The sequence below is a fragment of the Temnothorax curvispinosus genome, unplaced genomic scaffold (assembly GCF_003070985.1).
Source record: "Temnothorax curvispinosus isolate PA1 unplaced genomic scaffold, ASM307098v1 QBEX01004750.1, whole genome shotgun sequence".
In the NCBI taxonomy this organism is placed as follows: Eukaryota; Metazoa; Arthropoda; class Insecta; order Hymenoptera; family Formicidae; genus Temnothorax; species Temnothorax curvispinosus.
This window is the reverse complement of record NW_020214530.1, coordinates 86900-112888: the sequence shown is the minus strand read 5'-3', so window position 1 is coordinate 112888 and position 25989 is coordinate 86900. Positions and strand designations below refer to the sequence as shown.

The window sequence follows — 25989 nt, the reverse complement described above, 5'->3', positions numbered from 1 at the left end:
CGGCAGCGACTGCCACGAAACTAAAACCAAAACCGAAGACACGCGTTTAGTTTCCCCTACCCGGGACACCCTCGCCCTTCTCGCGCGCGACACACGCACTAATACTCCACTTCACGCACGCACGTATACGAAACGCGGGCACGCACCTACACGCCTAAAACCGCATACGCGCGCGCGCCTTCGGCGCGAGCACGAGGGAATTGCACACTCACACACCCTGGTTCTGGTGCATAGGTGCATTTGCGCGGACGTGAGAGTAATGCTAAATAAGAGTCTAAGTAACGCATGCAAATGCCACAATGAGTAATACCTTTTCTAAAGTGAGGACGTAAAACGAGGCATTTGTCTGCGTTACGTGAGGACTGTAAATTTTATTGATTTTCGTGAAACATACTGAAAATTTAACTAGCTTTATTCTTTAATTCTGTGTCATGGATTCATGACATCATGGCCGTTTATAACTCACGATAGAATGTGGAACTGCAAAATTTTATAATTTACAATTTATATATGTCATGTATTTTGATATGTACATACATATATCAAATTTTTTTAAATATTTCCTATATTACGTATTGCAGATGAAATTTTAAATAGAATTCTGTTCAATTGCAAGTTATAGATCGTCTAAAGCGGATTCTCTTTAGGCATGTGCTATTATAAACTCCATTTTCTTATTTTTATACACAACGTCGGCATAGGTATACTGTTCTTTAAAGAGACTTTTATACATATCCTTCTTTTATACACATCCTTCGAGAAAGATTTTCTTCTGAAAATAGTTACAACGTACCTATAATAGGATTTGAAATAACAACCTTATTTGAGATGTCCAGTTTCCAGAGAAATGCGGCACTACATAATATAAATTTTGCCCGCAGCTAGATATATCAAATCCCATCGAGTTACTCTAGATTCAATTAGTGAATTCTGCGTAATTCCGCCGGGTTTGAATTTCAATGCTATACAGACAATAGAAAACGGTCTACGTGTTCGGTCGCGGCAACGACCGCGCTAGACAGTCGGCGCGAAACATATGTTTACCGTCTCCGCAGGCCATACATATCCGCGATATCGCGAATTGAATCACGCCGAAATTCTGCCTGGTTGCGAAAGTACGCTGTATCGAATACCGCGTGTGCGTTCGTGCGTGCGAGCGAGCGCGCGCGTACACGCACACGCGCGCGTTCCGCTCCGCCGCGCGCGTCTCCGTCCCGATCCTTCCGCCACGGAAAGGCAACCCCGAGCCGAGTGCTGAGTTTGGTGCGCTGGAATAAATGTACCAGGGGTGGGTTTCTGGCGTGTCATTGTACGGACGATTACGCGATGCCGGCCGACCCGGCCGGAGGGGCTGATGGAAACGCAGAGCTACAGTGATCTCGAGCTAGCCGGCCGAGGGTGGAGCGGAGACCGTTGTTGGGTTCCGGGGCGAGCGAGGGTCAGGAATGCGTTCTGAAAGGATCGGACGTTTCCTCGAAGCGTCGCGTCGCCAGCCGCGATGCATCGAATTCTATCTGCTTGTTTGCCCAAGGGCCCCATTGTTGCGCCCGGGGCAGTTTCACGCGCGTGCCACACGATTTCCTGCCTGTCACGCGCGTTCACTAGTCGCGCTCGCGCGACTTTCTGGTTTGCTTTTGTAGCGGGGAAAGGCATTCTGAGATCCTCCGCCGCAGGATCGGGCCTGGTGTTTGCTCTCCGGGAGAGAGCGACTTTGGAAAACAAAATTCTCGAATAGACGGAGAACCGACGCGCGACGTTAGCCTTTCGATCGACGAGCGTACATTCCGTCGAGTCGCGGGGTCTTTATAAACATATTTTCTGTTGGTTAAAAATATTTCACATGTTTTGCCAGGATCAGATCTAATGTTTGCTGTCTGAATACGATTCGCGGTAAATAAAATTCTTGAATTAGACAAATTACTACCAGCTGTCAATTAGGTATCCATTTTTAATGTGATACTTTTTATAATTTTATCTCTTATTATTTTTCCGTAGGCCTTATTAAAAGCTTATTTCTTTGAGCGCGTCATATCCTCTAGAGTGCCACAAATTCCTGTTTGTCACGCGTATCACTTTGCTCGAAAATATCTCGTATCCTCTTAGAGCAGATTTAATGTTTACTCCGATCGAGGTTTCCACTAAAACAAGAGACAAATCCTTAATTTCAGCTTAACCACTTTCCAAGTATGATATGATGTACACAAGCCATAAATGCACATCCAAACTTAGCAAACGCAACTCGCGGGGTAGAGTGACTATTATTATTACTACTAACGTCCTCTCCCGTCGCTATTATTGCTACTATACCATTACTCACCGCGGCTTAGGCTCATTAGGCGAATTTGCTAGGCGCATTTGCGTCGCAAGTTTTGCCAAGCAGAAACGCCCGCGAGAAACGAGAATTTTCGCGTTGTCCCTAGAGCCTCGCGCTCGCTCTCGCCAACATTCGCGCGCTCGTTTCCGCCAGCGTAAACTTCCTATAAATAAAATGCACGCTTCTCCGTCGTTTCCGTTCAAATTTCGTCGCTGCGAAACAAGTAGTAGCGGCACGGCGACCGCGTTCGCGCGCGGCACGCAGGGCCGCACGGGTTTTACGGCGCCTGTAAAACTTTCTAGCCTTGGCGCTTCGGTTCGCAGCATCTCTATTTCGGGACTCCCATCGCCGTTCCGTTCGAGCTCTCCCTCGCTGGATGCCGCGCACTAGCAACCCTCCTCTTTCTCTCTCTCTCTCTCTTTCTCTCCCTCTCTCTCTCCTTTTATCCAACCGGCGTACGCACCCGCGCGACGTAGCACGAGAAGAGCACTTTTCGCCTGCCTCAAGCTCAATGCCCCGTAAGTGATTACCCGGAAAAGTGCTGCAAATTGCGTAATCGTCAACGCATAGTGTGTCGTTAATGAAAGTGGTAGCGATGTTAATATATCGGAAATAACAAGCTGTTAGATACACTCTATTTCAATCGGAAAAATCGAAGATTCAGAGAAGCAGCTTTGAAATCTTAACGGAAAAGGAATAAACCTTAAATGTTCTTAGTAACTTTCGTGCAAAAAGGCTAAACAAATATTTAAAATAACGGCGATAATTGTTGCAGAAGGACAAATATTTGTATTATTAACTCGATGAACGGAAGTTTGTTTCGCAACCGCGGCGGAATGGTGGGTTTGACTTTGACAGTAATTTTAACATTATTTTTCATCGGGCCGCAGTTTATTTAGGCGAACAAATCTCTTTTCACTCTGCCATCGATTTGTTTATACGCAGATGAAGTGAATACGAGCGCGGCGTAGTGGATGCGCGAGCACTCTGGAGGACTCTCGAAACTTTTTATCTATACATCTCCCGTTCACTTATACGTGCCTTAACAAATAATCATTTTTATCAAGCAAGTGATTATTTTCTTTTATTCGTAAAAGGTCTGTTATTTGAAAGGGAACAAATATACGCTGTTAGAAAAACGACACAGGAATTAAATATACTCTCGTAAAACGAGATAACGACGTGATAGTTAATTAGTGATGTATGATTTTATTTAGTAGGTACATCTAGAAATTTACAAAACACATAGGTACATCTAGAAGTTCACAAAACACATGAAATTTAAAGGAATACCACAATTGATAATATTACATATATCGTGTGATGTAATAATCACAATTTGATATATATATCTAATAGATTCTGCAATACTTCTTTATTAGTCCTTTATCGTTGATACTACCTACCGACATCCATTTAATAGCATTTCAATTAATGGTTCACGCCTGCTATCGCGACGCCACGTGGCGCTTATCTCACGATTCATTGACGGGATTCGAATATCAATCGTCTTGATGTCTATCGTATCGAGCGCGGTGCATCTATTTGCCCACATCACAGTGTTACAGTCAGGCGGTTGCGAACATCCCCTCGCTCGACTTGGGCTCCAGCTGCCCCTAAACGATCCCTTTCGCCGCCGTACGCCCGATAGACGTCGAATGCGGTTACACGCACGTGCGTTTCGCAGCGTGTGCTTGAGCGGGCGATAAGCGGACGCCCGAGAAAAGGCAGATCGATATCTCACGTCCCTACGACGCGGCGGATGAGGCCCGCGGTAAGCCCTTCCTGGGCATAAATAATAGAATTACAGGAGAGCGATGTAATTGTTACGAATTGCCGACGTAATTTATGAGTGCCCCCGGGGTGGGTGGCCCCGGGGCGCGCGCGTTTTATCTCACTGCGCTACGCGGACGTTTGTCAAATGAAATAAAGCCATTATTGAGCTGGCGCAACGTGAAATGTCATCGCTGTGTCAACGAGCGTCAGGTAATTTCGCAAAAATTGAATACGTCCTATTGAGATAACTCTGGTTGCACTTTTCAATCGGGCTACGTCCATAGGATCTCGGCGAATTTATTTGAGAAATGTTTGCTCGTTTCTTACACTCGTTTGTGAATTTTTCCGCTTTCGACGAAGAGTCCCGGGAGAAAAGTTCGCGATTGTCCGGGAGAGATTCGACGGATTCAACTCGCCTCGTAAAGCAGCGAGATCCAAGAGCCACTCGAGGCCCTCGAAGTGTATACTAAAACGTGGTTTTTGTCTCTTGTTTTTTTTTATCGCGGTGGAAACGCACACAATATCAAAGTGCTGCTGCGCTCACAAAAACGCTAATGCTCTTTCTTCCCGACGCTTTCGAACGCAAGACAGACGTAGAAATGGATTTTTGATGGTATTCAGAAACGCATTCTTCATGCCGTTTGCTCGAACGTCAAAAAACAAAACGTTGGCAAATAAAATTAACGAAAATTAGCCGTGACGAAAACCCGTGCCACTTTATTGTTATAACGTCCGTGCGTAGCTACTTATGTAGATTCACGCACGGGTTACGCCTTCTCGATTTCCTAGAAGATTAATCGTCCTTATGCGGGCTAAGAAAATTACTCTTCCGGTTCAAAGCGTGTGCGTAAGATCGTAAATTACTACTTCCAATTTATCCCTCCTGACAGACGATGATGCTCGGTTATTACCATCCAACTCGTTTCACGAGATAACACACGTTATACGTTCGTGTGTATATCTTTTATGCACGACGGAAATAGACTCGCGCCAGTTCGTATAAATAATTTTGACAAAAACACTCAGAAAATTAAAAATCGAAAATGCACAAAATTTTTATAATATTTTTCTTTTGAATAAATTTAAATTTGGTTATCAGAGTTTTTTTTCCACCGAGTAAATTTTTACGCGAATTAATTCGCAATTTTCACGTACCATTTTTATCCTCTCTGCTTACGTTCACTTTTTCAAATATCTATTTATTTGTCATTTATATTTATTGTAAATTTTCTGCTTATTCGGAGCTAGAGGAAAATTCGTTCGACTATGATATCGAGTCATATGACGTGCCCTTTCGCGGAAACGATTACACGGAAAATTTGGAATAAACGTCGTACACGATCCCGTCGAAATGATCAACCCTCGTTCTATGAGAGCCGACGAAACGGCTAGACATTTATTGCATCTGGCGCTTGCTTGACGTTGCGTACAGGCAAAGCACCTAACTGGAAATGGACTCTCTTATTAGTGACTCACGAGAAACGTTTCGTGCTCCTCCAGGCGGGCCAGCTAGCACGAAACGTCCACGATGACTAAGAAATATCGGGACTGGTCGATATCACTCCGACTGCGAGCGATTCGGGAATGACGGACTTATCGCGCTAACGTTAACGCTCGAGGTGCGCTCCAGCGTTTCCTCCCTGTCACGAATGATCAATTAATCATCCGTGAAATATTCAAATATGTCATTTTTCTCAGCTCGCGTCGAGTCCGAGGGAAACCCCGGAGCGAGCTCTGTATACCTGCGACTTGTTGACACGCGGACGTTAAATTTTAATTCTCGGTATTTACCGTTTGTCCGGCGCGGTAAATTTCGACGAACTTTCTTAATTCTTTCGTGGAAGTCATGACTCGTCTTCCCACTTTCTCACGCCTCCTTCAATTAATTAATCGTTCCTCGCGCTATGCGCGTCGTGGCCGAAATTATATATCGCAATTTGTTAATTTAATCGTCGGTAGTCCTCGCGATAATACGAGGCTGTATCTTCTATTCGGTCGCTGCTACGCGTGCATTTGCTAATTTTGGGTCACGATATGTTTACCGGGCGCATCCCCCGCGCGTGCCCTGAAATGCATTGCTCGTATCGCATTCGCGTTCACCAGCTGCGCTCTCTCATCCGCGAAATACATAACGCTTTTCGCGTCGCCGAAGATGGGGATCTCGCGTCAAAGCGACTTGTCGATGCAATCTTGCCGATGCGAGTGCGATACATATGCGCTCGTCGCAGAGCGATGAGTCACGTTTGCCATACCGTGACGCATGCTGCATTATTTTTATGGTGTTCTCGCGTGGGCGCTATGATTCACGAGCCTACAGGCTTTTCCCGCCACCCCCATGGCGTTCGAACTGTAAAGCATCCCTCCTCGGTACTATAGAACGTCCCGCGCTCGCGTGAATGAATCGCCAGAAATCCCACGCGGACCATCGCGTACCGTCGCCTCGTTAATTATTCCAGGTGGTGCGCGCGATTTTGATTAGCCGTAAACACATTCGGCGATCCTCGTGGGACGTATCGAGGTATTCGCCGTGTGTTGCTCTCGCTCGGGGAAATACGTTTGTTGGCGCCTCGCACGATGACGGCAATTTATTCCGCTGTTCTCGCGGATTTATCGATTTCGCGATTGCTATCACCGCGCTGGTTCATGATTGTATCACATATGTTATTAATGCGCGATGAAACTATAGTATCAAGTTTTTCAGTATTTCGATTTTTTTTTGAAAGAGAAAAAGTGAGCCAATGTTGTTCCTACTTAGATAATATTTCTACTATCTGTTTCTACTATCGGATATTGTTTCTATTTAGATAATATTTTTTTACATTATACAAATATTAATATTACAATAATTTTTAGTGTCACGAGGGAGAAAGAGAAACATTATCATCTGATAAGCACAACGTAAAATTTTTTCTCGTTTATTACATTTTTTTTTTTTTTTTTTTTTTTTTAGACATAGTCTCTTTGACAAGAGAAAATTCTCATCAGAATGTTATTACAGTATATTATGCTTTATATAGCACGAATGATTAGAAAGAAGCACTTATGCATATTTATGCATATACTTGCTTCCAATCTGTGATTTTATTCTGAATTTATAATCTACTTGGTAAAGAGTAACTATGATAAAGAGAAAACGAAGTATGAAGATACATATATATATGTATGTTCACCCTTTCAAAGTACAAACTCGCATGAATATGAATCTCGTAACTTGGATCGCGTAAGTGGGGAAAGTTAATATGTTTTATCCATCTCGAAGTGGCCCCTTACCCCTTAACGCAAACTCTTATGGCGAGAGAGATCAAACTTAAGATCAGACTATAAACTTGCTATTTTTACGCATATACGAGATACGCGCGTATACGTTCTGGCTCCAAATTTCTCGAGCGCGAATTTACATTTCAATTTATTTTTACGGTCCGTATATTTCTTCGCGTACTTCTACCTTCATATCGCACCTCTTATCACTCTCTCCGTAATATTCCCGATCAGCCGTCCCGGAGTCAGGACGTTTTTTGAGGCCGGGCGGCCTTGAGGATCTACCTCCGATAAATCTGGAAATTGCCGGACGAGAGGCGTCAGCCACGCGACTCGCCCGGCTGACTTCGAGAGCACTAATGCATCGATAAATCTTGTGGCGTTTCAAGGCGTCCATTCAGCTTAACTGACACATGCTGCGAGTTCGACGCTACGTGCATGTGTGTTCCGTACGCGTGTGTAGCCACACGCACGTGTCCCGATTCCGTCACATTTCCCGTTGGCGCCTAACATTTTTCGTTCGCACTTAGCGGCGTGGGGTCCTTTTCCCTCGGACCTCGGTCATCCGTGGCACGAAATTAATGAGAACGAGAAAGCGGCTAGATCAAGGCAACTACAGCAGAGGAAAAAGATTAAACGATACGTATTCAGAAACTTCGTTAAAGAAGTATCGTACTTTTTCTTGCGGAACAACAAAGAAATATCGTGTCGTAAAAGAATAGTCGATTTTTTGAATGATAAATTTTATTGATTCGATAAAGAGATATTACTATCATTCCATAGATCGCAAAGCTGCTTTCCACCGCCTTAATTAGGACGGAATTCTTCTGCGTTCGACATACACCTGTGTTGGTATTTCGACCGCGGATCGCGCGGCACGTTCGGCGCGCGCAAGAATAATGCGACGCGTTAAAGCGACTAGAAAATAGCAACCGAAAAATAAAGCAGCGGAACACACCACACAGACGACCGGCGTCGCAGGGAACGAAGGACGCCGCGCCGATGGGAGACGCGTCGTTTCGCGTTTTCTGGCGCCGAGAATCCAGCATTCCCGAATTCTTCGAGTTTTCGCGGCCGTTCCTTTCGCCGTTCCATCCGCGTATACGGAGGCATAAAGCGATCTTTTCTTTTTCCTCTCTGTGTCGACCGCATGCTTTTAACCCGACGCGCGAGCGGGCCGAGAAAGATATAGAGGTATCTACCATCGACGCGCGGGAGAAACAAACGAAATGGAAGAAGCCGCGGCAGAGTGGCGAAACAACTTTTTAATTTTAACCATCGTGAAAACTTATGTGAAACGCGCGCTATAGTCGGATGTAAGTTACAACGTTTTTACACTCAACTCTGTTGAGAGCTGTTATTTCATATGAAACATGAAGAAAATTAAATGACACGATGCGCTATATTTAAATTTTGAAAGGGTAATTTTATTCGGCTACAGAACGAGAACTCAATCATTGTGTGGCTTGTTCATGAATGTGTTCTTATTATATGCTAATTTATCCACCGATCCTCCGCCAATCCTCCGCCGGCCTACAATTGATATAGCAAGTTTATAAAAATGACATAAAAATGAAACGATATATCTTATACGCAGAAAAATTTCCGTAAAAAGTACAGCCAGTAAAACCATGTATTTATAAATTAGCATTTTTATTTTATACAATATACGTGTATATTTAACCTTGAAAAAAATTACAACACGATATAAGAATAGAGTAGACCTAATTGACAATTACATTACGTAATACCGTATAGTGTTATTATGACATCAGTGCCTTTGAGAAGTTCACTTAGACGAGTGCTTTGAAGTCACATTACAAGATTTTCCTAACTCCTCGGACTCGCGATATTTTAGGAACTTTTATCTCTCCTCCAAAATTTGACACAGAAATAACGCTCTTTTATGTTTTTTTCGCTAGAAATGTTGAAATATGATAGAGCGGCGTCGTCTACTTTTGCTCCATAAAATTAATTAATTTACTATATTTACTTCTACGAAAGAAGCTTTTAGAAGATAAGTTTTGAATTAGGGTATATAAAATTGCGTAAGAGAATTATTGAAAGCCATCAGAAACGACATCGACGAGAAGCAGTAAATTGGTGTTATTATGCAATTTTCGTGCAAGTGGAGAAGGGTAGAAAATCAGAAGACATCGTTGCATGGCGACACGCCGCGAAGATGTCGCAAGCGCGCGTAAAGAGGGATTGGAAAAGACCAGGAGAAGCTCGCTTGCGCCTTGCGGAGAAGCCGTGCGGCGGAATGTCGCGATTTCGCTCTACGGGATTGGACCGAACGTTCGCCGGCCGGCATCGCCAAAATAGAGGCGTGCACCTGTCCCGCTAGAAAAGGAAGACTCTTCTACGCCTCTTCTCTATTCCTTTTTCGTCTCCTCCTTTTCGTCCTCGCTTTGCCCGTCTACTCTCCGCCGTTCTGCCTATTCCTCGTCCTCGAAACTTCTCTCACACGCTTTCTTCCCCCTCGGTTTCGTTTCGGTAATTCGTTCCTCGTCGTGCTCGCCGCGTCCATTTCGCCACGCCTCTCTCTCTCTCTCTCCTTTCGTCTTCTTGCGGACAGAACTTTGCGAGTTCTTCTCTCCTTCATGCATGACGCTTCTCTCCGCGTTGCTCTCTATCTTCTTCCCTTTGCACGCTGTTTGGTCGTGCGCGCCGTAACGCTATTTCCGTCGACACACGCTGCAAACGCCGTAAGTCGCTTAGCGGACGTTGGACATCGGGTACGAAACATCTGATGTTGAATTTCCAATAAAATAGGGATCAAAGTACCGAGATACCTGCATGGAGCTACATCAACTCACTTAACACCTAATAATACTTTTCTATTATACTCTTTTATGTATTGAATATATATGTTACTTATTAGCGAGGCAAATCGTGTTATACTTTTGAAAGCAAACAGGCGAATTCCCAAGCGTGCTTATCACAATGGTTGCGGTCAGCCGAACCTCTGCTTAGCGAAGAGAAAGATAGCAACTGAATGTGATTGGTTCTTACCTTTGGATCCAACCAATTACATTTTGCTACCTTTCGCTTCGCTAAGCAGAGGTTCGGCTGACTGCAACCAATATCGAATTGAACTTAAATTTTATAGGAATTATATGAGAATACCATGGATTCTCCTCTTTTATCAGTTTTGGTTCTCTATTAGATCCAGATAACATCATCATCGATTTCTTGATGATTTAAATCATCAATACACTTATACTTTCTTTACAATTTAATTGATTTTTTCTGTACTATACAACAGAGAAATATGTCTGTACGCCACGGCATTGCGATACAGTGCCATTGTCGAACTCAAATGTAAAGATCTGAAGGGTGCGCGTGTTTTAACGGGCTATATATAGATCGACACGTGTTTTGGGACTGGACCTCGACGACCTGCACACTCTCGATAATGCGAGGAGGATTTTTTCTTTTGAAATCCGAGACGCCAGTAATGAGCATGGCGCTCGCCAACAATTAGTCGACAGTTTTATTGACTGGCAGTGTAAAATCGGCCGTCTAAGTGGAATCCCGGGAATTAAAAGCGGGTGTAGCGCAATATAAATTGTTTGTTCTCGTCCGCCGCGTCCGGGCGAGTCGTGAAAAACGCTTTTTAACCCGTAACACAAAACGATCTCACATAATTGAAACTTAAGGTCACTTACAAAATTGGCAAGGGTTAAAGGGCAAACGTGCTCAAACGCATTGCGGCCTGCATATACAACGGGAAGCACCCTATTAAGTCACGCTAAAAAAGGGACGTAGATTGTTGCAATTTTAGTTACGAACTTAATCTCACATTTTTTAATCGCCATATTTACCAAGTGCGTATTAGTTAATTCCGAAATTAGAAAAAATTAATTATATTAAAATAAAATTCTCTTAGAATTAAATCTGAGACGTCAACGTGGGAACAACCCCCTCTTTTCTTTCTTTCTATATAAATTGTAATAAAATAGGTATATATTTAAATATAAAACTTTACAAATTTAACAAATACCAGAATCTTAAAGGATTTAAGATATATTTTATAAAAACGGTATACGCAACAATTCTGATTTGCCTATCGTAAAAAGTCGTGAGAGTTGACATCACAGTGTGTGAATGTTAATAATTAGAACCTTCGCTCTACTCTATACGAAACCATGCTCAATAAGAAAAAGCTAAAGGGTGTTTTCCGAGACGTTCTTTTTCACAATGATGTTTCGTGTGACAGGGAAGGACAGTGAGGAGCATTTGTGCGTTTCGTCCCACGGGAGCAAGTCGCGATGAGGTGGTCCCCTCCCTCGCTTTCTCCACCCTCCCGCGGCTCTCTGGTTTCGTTTTTCCTTGCGACGAGATTCCGCTGGCAAGCGAGTATCAGTCAAAACACAGTATCACGTGGCACGAATCCGTCCACCATTCTGTCATGGGAAACGCGCGCGGGAGAAGCTCTCGCTCAGCGAAGACTCGGTCGTCGCCGAATATCTCGTACTGCGTTCTACGGAAAAAAAAAGGGAACGAAAAAGATTTGACAGATGTATACCGCGGTTCCCAAAGGCATCGTTCGACCGGATGATAAATCGCGATCGCACAAATATCACGTATGGCAATTAAGTTCTGCGATCGATTACGTGTATAGCTTGCTTAAAATGAATCCAAAAGAAATTTTAAAGGTAATTCATTGGAAGTGATATTTTTTGTTGTAAAACTCCACGCAGACACACTGAGGAAACTTCGGATGAATGAAAATACATGTGGAACGCTTTCTACGGAACGCTGCTTCGGAAGGATACGTGTTTCCTTTCATCGTGACTTTACCGTCGCGACACGAGGAGAGAACGAGCCGTTGGATTCGCTTCGCTTGGATTTTCCACTTTCCACCGGTCCGACTTGGATCGAGGCGAACAGCCGCGACGTCAGTGAAATTGCATAAAACTGCGACACGGAATGACACACTGATACAATTTGCGCGAGGCCGCGACGATGGCAGAGTAGGCATCGTCATCCAAATATAAACGAGTAAACGGATCAGTCTGCCGACCGTCTGGTTATTTATCCCGCTTTTCTGAGATTATCCCGAGAACCCCTTGGCTGACCGTTCGGCTCGTCCCCGCAGGGCCGCATGAATGTAAAGGCCGTTGCACGAGATGAATAATCCGCCGTCGGTCCTTGAGGAGAGACACCAGGCATTTTATCAAGAAGCTCGTAGATATCTAACGCATAAATAATAACTCAAATAAGATCAACAAGTCATTCTGGCGTTTTATATCTCTAGAATAAAATAAATGTAATCAAAAAAGGAATATATTAATTATTTAGGGAAAACAGCCATTAAAAATAGGGAGAAATTCACATTTGTCGACGATGACCGATGGGGATGGATAAAAGCCAAGAGTTAAGAATTTGCGGCGTCTCCGTGAGAGCAGAACAGTTGACTATATCTGTGAGAGAAACTGCAATATATTTATATATGTATAACAATCTGTAATACAAATTTTTAAGCGTTAAATTCAGCAGATATCGAAATTTGATTGAAAAATTTGGTATTGAATCATCTTTTGAATTTTTCCAAACAATAGTCGTAGAAAATAATTAATTAAAGCGCACATAAGTAGACCGCGATAAGTGCAATCAATTGGACACCTTCTAGCGCTGAAATGACCGACAGCAAGCTCGACAGCGATTCGATTTACGCAAAGGCCATGCAGTTTTCGCGCCGGTAAAGGTAAGTTTATAAATATACTCCGGGATTTTCAAAATAGACGTCGGACAGTCCGTGTCGCAAACCGCATGGAAACGTCCGGAACTCGACGGAAATTCAAATATCTCCAGGCACGTAGGTTCGGTGATTTAAGACACGATTTAAGCTACGCTCGAGCCAATTTCTCGTCGTATTTATCTCAACCGAAAATTATTCTCGCTGGTTACATAGTAAATATAGATCTATGACGCTTTGAGCGTATACGAATACAGAAGAATAATCCTACTAAAAAACATTGTATCACACTTGAAGCTTCTTTTTATTTAAATAATTCTCCGCACATGTTGTATATCATGTATCATCAAGTGAAATCTTTTTTGCTCTTAGCAAGAGCAAATTCAACAAATGTAATCTGGTGTACTTAAAATTTTGTGTCGATTGTCGATTGCTTTCGAATCCGAAGAATATTTTCTCTAATAATTTTTCTAGGCTTAAGTATTCTTTTTTTATTTCTTTTTATTGCATTTTTAGTTATATTTCTAAAAAATCCAACACATCGGTAGACTGAGCTTACTATTGGCGTGAGCAAACGAATTTTAACGTCATTTAGTAAATATAAGTCTTTTACGTTAGTCACTTTTCAAAGCCAAGAATTTTTTACAATAATTCACAAATAACTTTCTATTCTTATTCATTACAGTTGCTCCAATTTCAGATACGATGTTTTGATATTAAACGCATCGTTGAATTTCATTTTCTGGCTGAAGCACATGAGAAAGTTTTAATGAGAGTCGTTTGGAAAATGCAAATTTTTCCGTCGTGGCCTTTCAAAACCATGAAAATTTTAATAATAAACCAAGATCTTTTGATACAACTCGCAGAAATATAATCCCATTTGTATTTATTTTTATTGCCTCTTATAATAAAATTCTAGGTATAATATATTGTAACGTTGGAGATTTCGTTAAATCCTGTTCTCCGAGCGAAGGGCACGGAAGGGTTCTAATAAAAGTCATCTAGCAGATATAAGTTTTGCGTCGCGGCCACTTTCAAAGCCAGGAATTCTTTATGGCAAGCTAGTCGCACACACTCCCGTCCCAGATACCTCTTCGCGGTCCCGGATATACGCTTCCAGCTGTAACTAGGACCGCTCTCGATATTATAAATCAAAAACGGGCCACGTTTGTGCCACTTTTCGTTCATGAGGCGGCGCACTTTGACGGAAATTATAGTCGACCATATGTGCTGATGTGTAAAGGCGCGTAGAGATCACTGAAATGCGAACAAAGGCGCGGTGACGTTCTCGTTAAAGTCGTTAGTTTGACGAGTATCCTTGAAAATATGAAGACGAAGATATTAACACTCTCGTGATGATCTTTTTTTGAAGTTCATAAAAACCCAGGCATCCTTTATTACAAAGCTTATAACTGTTCTGAGTTTTAAGTTTTACTTCATCATGAAGATATTACTTCTTAATAACTAATTCCTAATTTCTTACTACAATCTAATCTAATTAAAAAGTGAAATTGAAGATAAAGTTCTTCAACTGTTTATCTTCTTCTTTAATAAAATATTTCTTCATTTATTTCATGGTTAAAATATATCTCACTGATAATTTCTAATCTTTTAGTATAGTATTGAATTAAAAAGTAAAATTGAAGGTGAAGTTCTTTTTAACCATTTTTTTCTCCATTAAAATATTTTTTCTAATGACTAATTTCTAATCCTAATCCTTTAGTATAATATCTAAGTAAAATGTAAAGTTAGAGATAAAGGTCTAACTATTTATCTTCTTTGTTAAAATTATTTTCTCATTTTTTTATCGTTAAAATACTTTTCAATAACATCCCTAATTTTTTAACATAATATTTAAATTAGAATGTCAAATTAAAGCCAAAGTTCTTTAGTTATTTACCCTTCCGAAAATCTTACAATTAACCCTATTTCCTCCAACGTTTTCCTCCAACCATGCACTTTCAAGTCAGACGTGTTTTTCAAAATGTTAATAGCTTTGAAAAATTCCCCAAAAATTATTATAATATCTTTGTACCTTCGACTAAAAATCAATGTCAATAACATTTGGAAATCATTTATTTAAATATTTTTTTACAACAATTATATGTTGACAAACACACGTTACGACTTGTTTTATTTAAAAAATTATAACTCACGAACAAATTGTTTGTCACGATCATTTGTTTTCCGCAACAAACGAGTGCATGTTAGAAACTCGTGGGACACGAAAGGGCGGGTTGAAGGAAATAAGGTTAATAGTCTCTTTTTTTAAAGAAAAAATATTTTTTGCGCACTGATGTACAGTATAAATAATAACGATAAAAATATTTCAATCCATCTCGTTTATTTTACATTCCATAATCTTATACAGTTACCTCCGTTCATACGTTTATGCGAAATTCCTCGTTTCCCGCCTAATTTTATTTTTCCTATTTTACCTTCCGCGATTCTTTTTAATTAATCGTAATAATTCCTTATTTCAGCTGAGAGGGCGTCGGTGCACGAGGGACCTATGTCATTGTCTTCAGTGGTAACGTCGTCGACGACGGCGATCTCTCGCCGATCGGCCGTCGGTGAACGCATCCTCCGAGTGAATCGATATTACTTGGCGTCGGGCGTCGTTCAGCAACAAGACACGCCGTCACGTGTAGCCACCCACGTGTTCACGCGCACGCTCGGAAATCTCGGAATGCCAGAATGCCACTGATGCCAGTTGCATCGGAAATGGCTCAAATGGCAGGAACGTGGAAGCGGCAGAAGCCACCGAGGTCGAGTTCCCCGTGAAAACAAGGAGTCCCTCACGTTCCTAATTCGCAGCCGGCAGATCGCAACGATGGCTTCCGCCGGTGAGTACGATGTACGCTGATAACGCGTCATCGGTTATCGCGACGATGCTCTGTTCCTACTGGTTCCTACCGCGACAAATGACGCGTTAGCGATGCGGCTTGGTCGCTGGATGCAAGATGACGATAGCGAAGCCTAATTAATCATTAGCGGAAGGATGCCAGGATCGCCGGGCAATCGACAGAATCGGAGTAATCGGACAGATCGCTGCGCTGTGCCACGCCGTCGAACTCATTTCGTTATTCGATAATTAACCCCAGCAGGTGCAAAACATGCCGGCGCCAGTGACGTACCTAGCTAAGCGTGCACTCGAGGCAACAACGTTGACGATTTTGACAGTCATCAGCGCACATTAATAAGCAGCGTGTGTAGAAATTCGTGAGATTCTTCCTAGAAATTCACAACTTCGCGTAATGTCGTTGGCGTCGTTGCAATTCTAAGTCTTAGTAACAATTTATTTTACAGAGTCTTTACATATCTATTAACAATTTATTTTGTCTTTTTTTTTTTATTTATTGATCAGTTCGCATCTCTGTAGATTTGGAGCTGGGTCAGCTGGGTGCTCAGCTGACTCGGTTCGGCGTTTCCTCCGTGACAAAAGCGCGCGTTTGAGCTCTTTTTAGCGGCGAAGGGATGGAGAGGGGATGAGAAAAAAGATGCAGCCGACGGATGGCGGCAGGCGAGCCCGCCTGCTCGAGATGGCGCTCGCCGTTATTTTGGCGGGAAAGTTTCGCGCGCGCCGGTCTCCGGTTCATTGTGTGTGTTCGTTTTTGTGCGTGTCACTACCGACATTTGCCGTGTCGGAGGAGGACAATCGCAGGGAATCGACGACTTTCGGAACTGCACTTTCGTAAGGAGAACCGTTATTTGATCCACGTTGATTTTAGGACGTCAGCTGGTTTCGAATAACACAAGCGAGTAAACATCCGCGTGACACAACCGGTCGGTGAGTGACAAAATGTTGCGTGCAATTGTTGATTGAGAATCGACGTGGAACTGCTCAATTGTCTGATCAATCGCTGGCAATTATTCTATCGTGCTACTACCATGAGATGTTCCGTTTATTTTTTCCTCGAAATAATCGGAAATATGTATTTTAAGTTTTCTGTGTTAAATAACGAAGGCAATTTTATTGTTGCTGCATTATTGCTTTGCTTATGCTGTGCGAACACTTTCGACTCTCTGGCTATAGTAATAATAATGTTTATTTCAAAAAATTGTGTTTTAATTAGATATTTCATAGCACAGACACATACGACTCTTAAACATCTTGTGTACATGCTTGAAGCACATCTGATTCGAATTCAATAAGTTTGTATTTGTTCCAAGGGAATAAATAGAAGAATTGGATATAAAGACTTAATATGAAGATATAATAATATAAAGAATTTATTTTGACTGAAGAAAGTAAGAAGTATGAAGCTGCAACTGGGTGTTAATGTTGAAAACTTGTGTATTTTTATGATAAAATCAAAACTACATACATACGTTTCTGTTATCAGACCATCTTCAGTGTAAAATTGATAAATGTCAAGGGTTAAAAATTAACAGTAAAATATTAACTAAAATATAAAACCGGAACGATTGTCGCTTAATATGTATCATCTCAAATATTATAGGAAGGTTCTTTATCTTTCAGACGTTATCCCAATCAAAGTAATTGGTTTGCAAGCGGTAGCAGTAAATACAAGTTTTCAAAGTTAACGGCCAGTTGTGGCTCTATGCTCCTTACTTTCTTTAGTTGATTTATTAATTGTCTGAGCCTTTGATATTTAATTTATTTTAAATGTTTTAAGGATTAGAAAGTATTGCGAACTATACTTTTAGCACTGATAGATTCGTAATGTCATAATAAACGAAAAATCTAAATGATAAGATTTGTTATATTGTTATTAGTAATATTGCCTGCAGGTTTATGAATCTGATGTGTACGACACATATACAAAAATGTTTTGCTAAATTAAAGCACTAAACTGAAAATTTAGATGTGTAAATGGAAAGCTTTACTAGTAGAGAGTTCCAATGAATGTGTGATAACAGATGATTGATATTTTTTGAGGATATATAATACCCTTTTGTCATTCTATTATTTTGTCTTATTGCTTTAGTTAAGATATATTATGTTTAGGTATCTTCTATCCTGATAGTGAGTTAATTCCGAGAAAGCAATTTATCTTTATTTAAAATATACTGTTACTGTTTACTCGGCAAGAAATATATACGTCATATATATTTCTTGCTGAGATCCTCAGTATGTCTTCAGTGTTAGAGAAAGTCAAACGCATTGTCTGTTCAGGTAAAGCAGCTCTTGAAGCCTTCATCAAAATGTCTGGCTCTATTGGTAAACTCTACAGACGTCCCTTCACCGTATGCGTGGAGGGCAACATAGGAAGTGGTAAAACAACGTTTCTAAGTCACTTCAAGAAATTTGACAATGTTACTGTATTAGAAGAGCCGGTCGAGCTTTGGCGTGACGTGTCTGGGACGAATCTGCTGGTAGGTCAGAAAATATTTTTGTTAAAACTTGAGAGACAATCCAATATAAATATTTAATATTTTTGTTACTTATTTACAAAGACTTCACTGCAATAATGATGAAAAAATTTATGACAAGTGATTATTTAACATATTAAATATTATTATTTAAAATATTAATGTGCATTTTATTTTGTTTTTATTAAAAATATCTCGAATTTTTGTATATCAAGTAAACTGTATAACAGCAATTGCAAGAAGAATGAAATTAATATCTTATATAAAATATGTATATTTAATATTACTGTGTTCATTATTGTGTATATCTACGTTAATGGATATTACACAAATATAAATACATTTCAGGAATTAATGTACAGCGAACCATCTCGTTATGCCTTCTTGTTCCAATCTTATGTACAATTGACTATGCTCCAATTGCACACCTGTAAGACACCCTCGCCGTACAAAATTATGGAAAGGTCCGTTTACAGCGCAATGTGCTTCGTCGAAAATTTAAAACGCAAAAATGTACTGCGTGATGTTGAAGTAACTATTTTAGAGGACTGGTATGATTGGTGTTTGAAAAGTGCCAATATAGAAACCGACTTGATAGGTATATATGATTTATAAATTTTATGCGAAATTATTGCACTTAAAGGTATATCTATTTATCTCATTTTTTATTTATATTGCTAAATAGTATACTTGAGGACGACACCTGAGATCGTATATGAGAGAATGAAACAACGAGGTCGAAAAGAAGAGAACGCCATTTCATTGAAGTATCTTAAGCAAATCCATCAGATCCATGACGACTGGCTCTATCATCAAACTCTAAAGCCAGTGCCATCACCGGTTATAATCCTAAACGGTGATCGAGAGCTCCATGAAATGGTGGAGGAATTCGATAAATGTAAAAATGAAATCTTCAGCAAGGTAATAGACGATCGCGATATAAATAATACAATGATTACTGTATCGACAAATCGTGTGCTACCCGAAATTAAAGCTATCTCAGATTAAATCGTAGAATAAAAAAAACAAAAGTAAGGATTAATTTAAATATAATTTACGCAAACGTATCGTGCATTTACACTGATTAATTATTACATACAACTTTGTTTATTGTATTATTTTAATTCCACCGGCCGCATTTACAACTTTTATTACATATAGTTTTTTTTTATTTCAAATTTATAATATAATCTGTAATTATGTATTATGCAATACATAATTAGTCGATTATTTCACATTAAAGCATTAATTTTACATTCTACTAGCATTCAAATTACAAAATTAATGCATTATAAAATATTCACGAGAGCTTTATTTGACTCAATACATATTTTGTTAATTATTTAAAATTAACTATTTTAAATAATTATTTTAAGTTAATTATTTTAAATAATATTTTGTGTGTTTTAAATAAATCCTTTGTAACGTCTTAGATATAATTAAATTTTTTACCAATGAGTACAAAATAACATTATTATCAAACGATTAGGGAATATGAATATCTATGCAAGATATCGCGTGAAGAATAATGAATTTATTTATCAAAAAATCCGTTAAAAAAGTGCGAGCGTGATTATATTGGAATATTTAATATATCCAAAACTTTTAGTTTTTTTATAAAACTGTTTTTTGTAAGATATTTGAAAAAGAAAGTTATAAAAACTTACGAAATATATGTTAATTTCTGTAAGAAAATCTAAAAATATAGGGATAGGAGAGAAAAAGAGAAGACAGATATACAAGTGCATTAATTTAAATAGTGAAAAGAAAATATATTTATTACAGGACTCGGTTGTATGCACATGCATACACTTCGGTTTTAGATAACGCTAGATTCAAATGTGTAAATGCGTATGTCTTGAATGTATATGGATTTGTATGACTCAATGAAATACATACTATTTGGAGAATTACATGTTTATTCCTGCTAGATTTTACAAAATGGATTAGAGATAAATATAAAAAAATGTATATTTATATATACACATACTCACAATACACATTGTAATATTATGTGTAAATGTGTGTATCGCGCAAAGCGACGCTAGATTCGTTTATAATGTCCTCGTATTATTATTATTATTATTAACCAGATCATGTGCCTGCTTGAAACGCAGGCTCGTTGCGATTCCGTACAATGCCAAATTGAACGCTGAATGCGAATTAGTCCAGTCAACAATATTCTTTCGACCGATTCCGACATGTTAGACGAATGTAAACGACCTTCGCAATCGGAACGGTGCGCACCGTTCTATACCGTGTGTCTATAAACTATGCGCTAAAATATACTAAAATATATATAAAAACAATGCTATCTCGAATTCAAAAAATCACAATCGCTCACATAAACGTATGTACAAATGTTAAATAGAGATTTTTACGTGCCGCGCCTAAGATGAGTTCTTACGAGCTTCAGCTAATTGCTCAACGCAGTCGTACTCCTGGCAATCCCACAGTATGCTAACTAACGTGCCGAGTTGAGCATCCCGTGTGTTGGCTTGCTTCCAATCAAGCAGTAGCTGATAGATTATCTAAAATCATTATACATAGATAAAAATGGGGATAAATCGCTCGTTATTAGTATATATTTACAAAAAGTAAATTTGTAAATTTCTCATGAAATATTTAACTACATGAATAATACTTAATATTTTATTAATAGCAATCGATCTTGTATCGATTGAATTTCAAATATCTTCTTGTTCAAACAAGATTACAGACTGATAATCGCGACGATTGATGATATGAATAATCCGGGATTATTTATTTGAAATATTTAATTCTTAGAATTCGATAATCACCTCATCGACACCAATATGCCTGAAATTCTCCTCGAATTGATCGATCTGCCCGTCCAAGTACAAGAGTTTCCTCGCGATATCCCGCCATCCGTGCCCAACGTGTATCTTAATAATAAGCATATCGTCCAACCCGAGTTCGTCTTTGCACGTACTTAACTCCTGCACATCCTCGGGCATCGGCCGTAACTTGGTCTTCGAAGCTGTCTCAGACTGCGCCGCATCATTGTTCGCCGAGTACTGATTCACTTGGCATGTGTAACTCTTGACGTTCGTGATGTTCACTCCATTAGAATTGGTTATGACAATATTTGTGCCTTTCGCTGAAAATTAGTTTCATAGAATTATTAAGAAAATGTCGCGAATTTATAACCCCATATTTGTCGCATTCAATATTGTAACTATCGTGTATGTCGTATCGCAACGAATAAGCGAGAAATTTGAAGCAACGGGAGATTTGCACGGTATGTAAAATTTCAGCAGCTATTGTACTACGTCATTATGATTCTTCCAGCGATAATAAAAAGTCTCGTAAAAAATTTCGCGATAAGAATTCTTGGATCGTCGGTTCGAGGACGAATCTTCCATTTCGTTGCACGTGAAACCACAGATATCGATTAAAAGATCACAAGTGTTTGTTCGTGAACGGAATAATTTATACTACGGTTTTTCACGTATCAAGTGCCAAAATACGCAACAGCCGAAAACAGTATTTCTTGTTCTTTTTTTTTTTAATCTGCAAATAGAAATTTATGCGCAGCCTGGGATTCCTCGAGTTTCATCGTGATAACGTGTCTCAGACGTAGAAATATTTACAATTAAGATATGTGGAGCGGGATATTTTCATTTCGTTTACTTCGGCTCGATTTTAGTAAAATTCTGGCGTCTGTGCAGCATGACTTCACTTCTCAGTCTTCCAAATCATTCCGCTGAGTAAATTGTAAATGTCATACGTCAACTTGTCGAAATATCTACGTAGCATTACGTAATTTCTTTAAGGGCATCATATCTTCTTTCTATTTATATAATGAGGATTATCTCCGTTTAGAGAACTAAGTTTAGTTGCAAAATCATGACAGGATTATATTGAGAAATTTTCAAAAATTGCATAAATATCACTTTTTTATATCATCTGTTATTTGTCCATTTCTATATAAAGAAGCAAATATATTTCACGCTTGAAAATATTCGTATGTCTTCTCCGGTTGTCATAAATCTACAGTAATAAACTTTGAAATAACGCGTAGTAAGAAAAATGTTTTAAATAAAAGTTATGGAGCGCAGTAAAAAAAGTACTCGTATACAAAAAATTCCTGACGATACTTTGTGTTGAAAATTACCGCTCTTTACAGTTACGATAACGTTACTTATTACAACTTACGATATTTCTTCGTCTTCGTTGATCGTTTATATTCCTTCGATTCGCTCGTCGACCTCGTGTCGCCGAGGTCTTCTGATGATTTTGTGCTAAAATCGGTGGATGTCGTTGGCCTCGCGTCGTTCGGCACCGATTTTTGCCTTTGTGTCGACAACGTGTCATCGACAACGACCTGCTCCTTTTGCGGCGTGGCAGGCATCGAGTTCGACTCCGTTTTCGTCAATTCCTCATCCGGGGTCGTTGAAAGATTAGGCACGTGGCTCTCGGTCCGCGGTGGATCCGGTATCGCGTCCGTCGTCAACTTATTATGAAGCCGGCGCGATAATTTGGATAGGATCGGCATTTTCTTAAATGCTCGATGTGCCTGCAAATGATATGTTAATGTTAAGATGCTTTAAGGATATTCTTTCTGGAATCTTTTTAAATAAAAACAAAGTATAAGCGTGTATATTACGACGACTATGCGTCTTAATGAAAATTTCCAGATGTATGGATATTAAATAAAAAAAGAGCCGCGTTATGTATTTTATGCAACACGTGCATGGAAAGTGGCCCATTACGCACGCTACGCGTGCGTGATAGACCACTTTCTAGGCTCTTGCAACATAAAATAGGGTGTGCAAGCCGTGCGTAAAGATAAAAATTCCCGGGTGCGGAGTTTACGCACGAGCCGAAGGCGAGTGCGGTAACCGTAATTTTCATCTTACGGCACTTGTTACACAAATAACTAATTCTTAATTCAATTTACATTATCTGCGATCAGAAAAAAAGCATGACATTTAAGGGGATGCTGGAGTCGCGGGCGAACTCGATCAGCGTCGATAAAGAAGTGCTCACCGATTCTTACATATACATACAGAGCGCAGGCAAACTCGACCAGCGTCGATAAAGAAGTGCTCACCGATTCTTACACATACATACAGAGCGCAGAGTTTTTGGCTGAATTCGGGGAGACGCGTAACATGTGCATATGAAATTTTCTAACATACTTTTCTCTTATACTAAAGCTTGCAGCTCATTTCTGCAAGCACAGGATTCTTCTTTATTGTATTTCTGTGACGGCTGCAAGGTTTTTGTATACGTACACAGTCTAAAACTTTTATCTGCAGCAAATGTTGTCATGAGTCGACCGCAGAATCGAAAATAAAAATGTAATTTTCTAATTTTTTTTCGTTTTTTATACGCAATTGGTGCCTGCCGTCTTCGTTATCGTCCATACTTTAATTTTGGACAAAAAATTTTTAATTCGGTGAAATCAATCAAAAGATTTGTGTGTCTGAAAATTTCGTGGTAAAACAGACCTGTCTCCAGCATCCCCTTAAGACACACAGTATAAATCATGCGTCTTAAATGTCATTCAAGCTTCGCGCACGTGCTAGCGCAATATTTCTCAATGCCCATGCCGTGACTAACGTCAAAACAAATAACACTCCTCACATAAAATAGAGCCAGTAACCAGGCGCAACATTTTCCTTAGAGATACGCTTTTATTACGCTCGCGCTTCCGCATTGTCATAATGAAAAGTATGAAACAGAGATGCGAAAGAGCGTGGAAAAACGTTTCGCGAAAGTATCAAGTCCACGCGCAGCCTTTTATGAAAATCATTTATTATTTATTTTTCTACGTATTTTTTTTTTAATTTAATTTTAATAGTTCTTTAATTTGATAGTATATATTCTGGACTATCTTTATTAATAAATCATAAGAACAACAAAAGGAAGATTGAAATAATATTGGTTAAAAATTAACTCCATACTTCGTATCGTGAATGAATAGATCTTTTTTCGTGTTCCCACAGACGTGCCATTACCGTATATAATTATATCCGATTTTGAAATTAACGATCCACTTATATCCACGTGTTTCCGGTGCTGTTGTCTGACGTACACAAATATCCATTACTTGATTGCACAATATTCTTTGAGAACAAATTCCACTCTCTGAAGAAAATCAGCGATATGAAATTGAAACGCTATTGTGTAATATTGTACTGTAATTGAATGTATATAAGTGCGTATTTTGCGCGCGCGTTCGATTAAAAATTTAGAATCCTATCAAAATAGAAACTTGTATGAAGCTGTAATTTTCGTATGCAACATTTAAACATTGCGCAATTGTGTAACAGTTAAATTTAAATTTTATATAATTACCCATTAAAATATATTTCCGAAATATTACGAAGTAAAAAAAAATTATCTCACGATTCATACGATAGACGTTTCAGCATTCATTTTGTAGATTTTCTCAAGCTCTACAAAAAAATAACACGTTACGCAATTTGAATATTGGTAATTCCTGTGTTTTGCATCGCCTTTTTTATATTAATTAATATAACAGTGTTACAGATAATTCCCGCCAACACATTGGGTTTCGCGTTCGCGTTTAGTATAAGATTTATCTGACAATGAGTCATCTCGGTCATCCGAGGCGATTCTTCTTGTGATAAAAAAAAATTGCTAGAAATTATAACATTTTCTTCGTTCGTGTTTCTGACCGTGAAAAAAAAAATGTCCGAGATTACGTTGACCCCCGCGCGGTAGTTCCCTACATGCCTTGCTCAAAGAGTTTTTAAATACCGTTGTGTAAATATCCAGCGTGTAAACTACCAAAGTGTTATCTGGCTGTCAGTTGATCGCACTCCTCTCGCCACTTTTGACAAACAACCGATACAATTCTGCTCATCACTCGTATGAATATATTCTTGTCAATTCGAGGATGGATTTTATTTTTGAATTTTGATTCGTTTCGGAACACTTCGATTCAATATATATCTCGTCTTGCGTCTCGAGCGGATCAAAAGCGGAGTAAAAAAAAGTACAAATAAAAAAATATTTTATGATGGCATTTTATCCTAAAGCATATCTTCTATGATACGTAGTGAAAGATGATATTCTCATTGTTCAACATCGCAAATTTAATTTTGGAAAGTGAGGGCTATTCGAACTTACAATTAGACCTCAATATGAATAATAACATTTAGTAATAACATTTAATTAATAAATTAATTTAGTAATCAATTTCAGTCTTTGCTATACATAAAGTACTAATTAAGTTTTCAAGTGCCAATCTGTTAAAAACGCTACGAAAGAGTATCGCGTTCAATAACATTTGAATCGTTCCGGAATTTATCAGATACACCCAAATTTTGAAATGCTTACGAAGTACTCTGTATGTACTTTCATCGTCAAGAATAAATTTGTTCTCGTTGGCGACGTACGTCTTCCCGGAATTGTGTTATTTATGTCGCGATATTGTGATAACGCGATTCTGCGTATATTTATATATTTGTTAAAGATTTTTAATCGCAGACATATCACGAATGAAAACATTTGCAATTACACACATGTATTACTTATTCTTTTGAATTCAGATATTCCAATCGATTCTGATAAAATTGATAATAACTGGATGAATTAATCAAAT

At 39.3% G+C, this 25989-nt stretch overlaps 2 protein-coding genes across 4 annotated transcripts in view; one reads left to right on the top strand and one right to left on the bottom strand.

The window, feature by feature from the left end:
• Positions 1 to 15753: 15753 nt before the first annotated feature.
• The window catches only part of LOC112453900 (deoxynucleoside kinase-like), a 16054-nt gene continuing 5818 nt past the window's right edge, over positions 15754 to 25989 (top strand). The window contains exons 1-4 of one of the 3 annotated variants that reach the window (XM_025014920.1): positions 15754 to 15898; positions 18193 to 18392; positions 18738 to 18987; positions 19075 to 19310. In XM_025014920.1, coding sequence (XP_024870688.1) covers positions 15886 to 15898; positions 18193 to 18392; positions 18738 to 18987; positions 19075 to 19310 — 699 coding nt within the window. In that variant the 5' untranslated portion in view covers positions 15754 to 15885. Of the gene's footprint in view, positions 15899 to 15932; positions 16843 to 18192; positions 18393 to 18737; positions 18988 to 19074; positions 19704 to 25989 lie in introns of those variants that run through there. The other 2 variants (XM_025014918.1, XM_025014919.1) reach the window with 2 other exon arrangements.
• The window catches only part of LOC112453899, an 11856-nt gene continuing 5993 nt past the window's right edge, over positions 20127 to 25989 (bottom strand). Inside the window, exons 2-4 of the mRNA XM_025014917.1 lie at positions 22569 to 22929; positions 21191 to 21510; positions 20127 to 20920 (exon numbers count right to left, since the gene is read on the bottom strand). Of these exons, the coding sequence (XP_024870685.1) occupies positions 20780 to 20920; positions 21191 to 21510; positions 22569 to 22929 (822 nt within the window). The 3' untranslated portion in view covers positions 20127 to 20779. The remainder of the gene's footprint in view (positions 20921 to 21190; positions 21511 to 22568; positions 22930 to 25989) is intronic.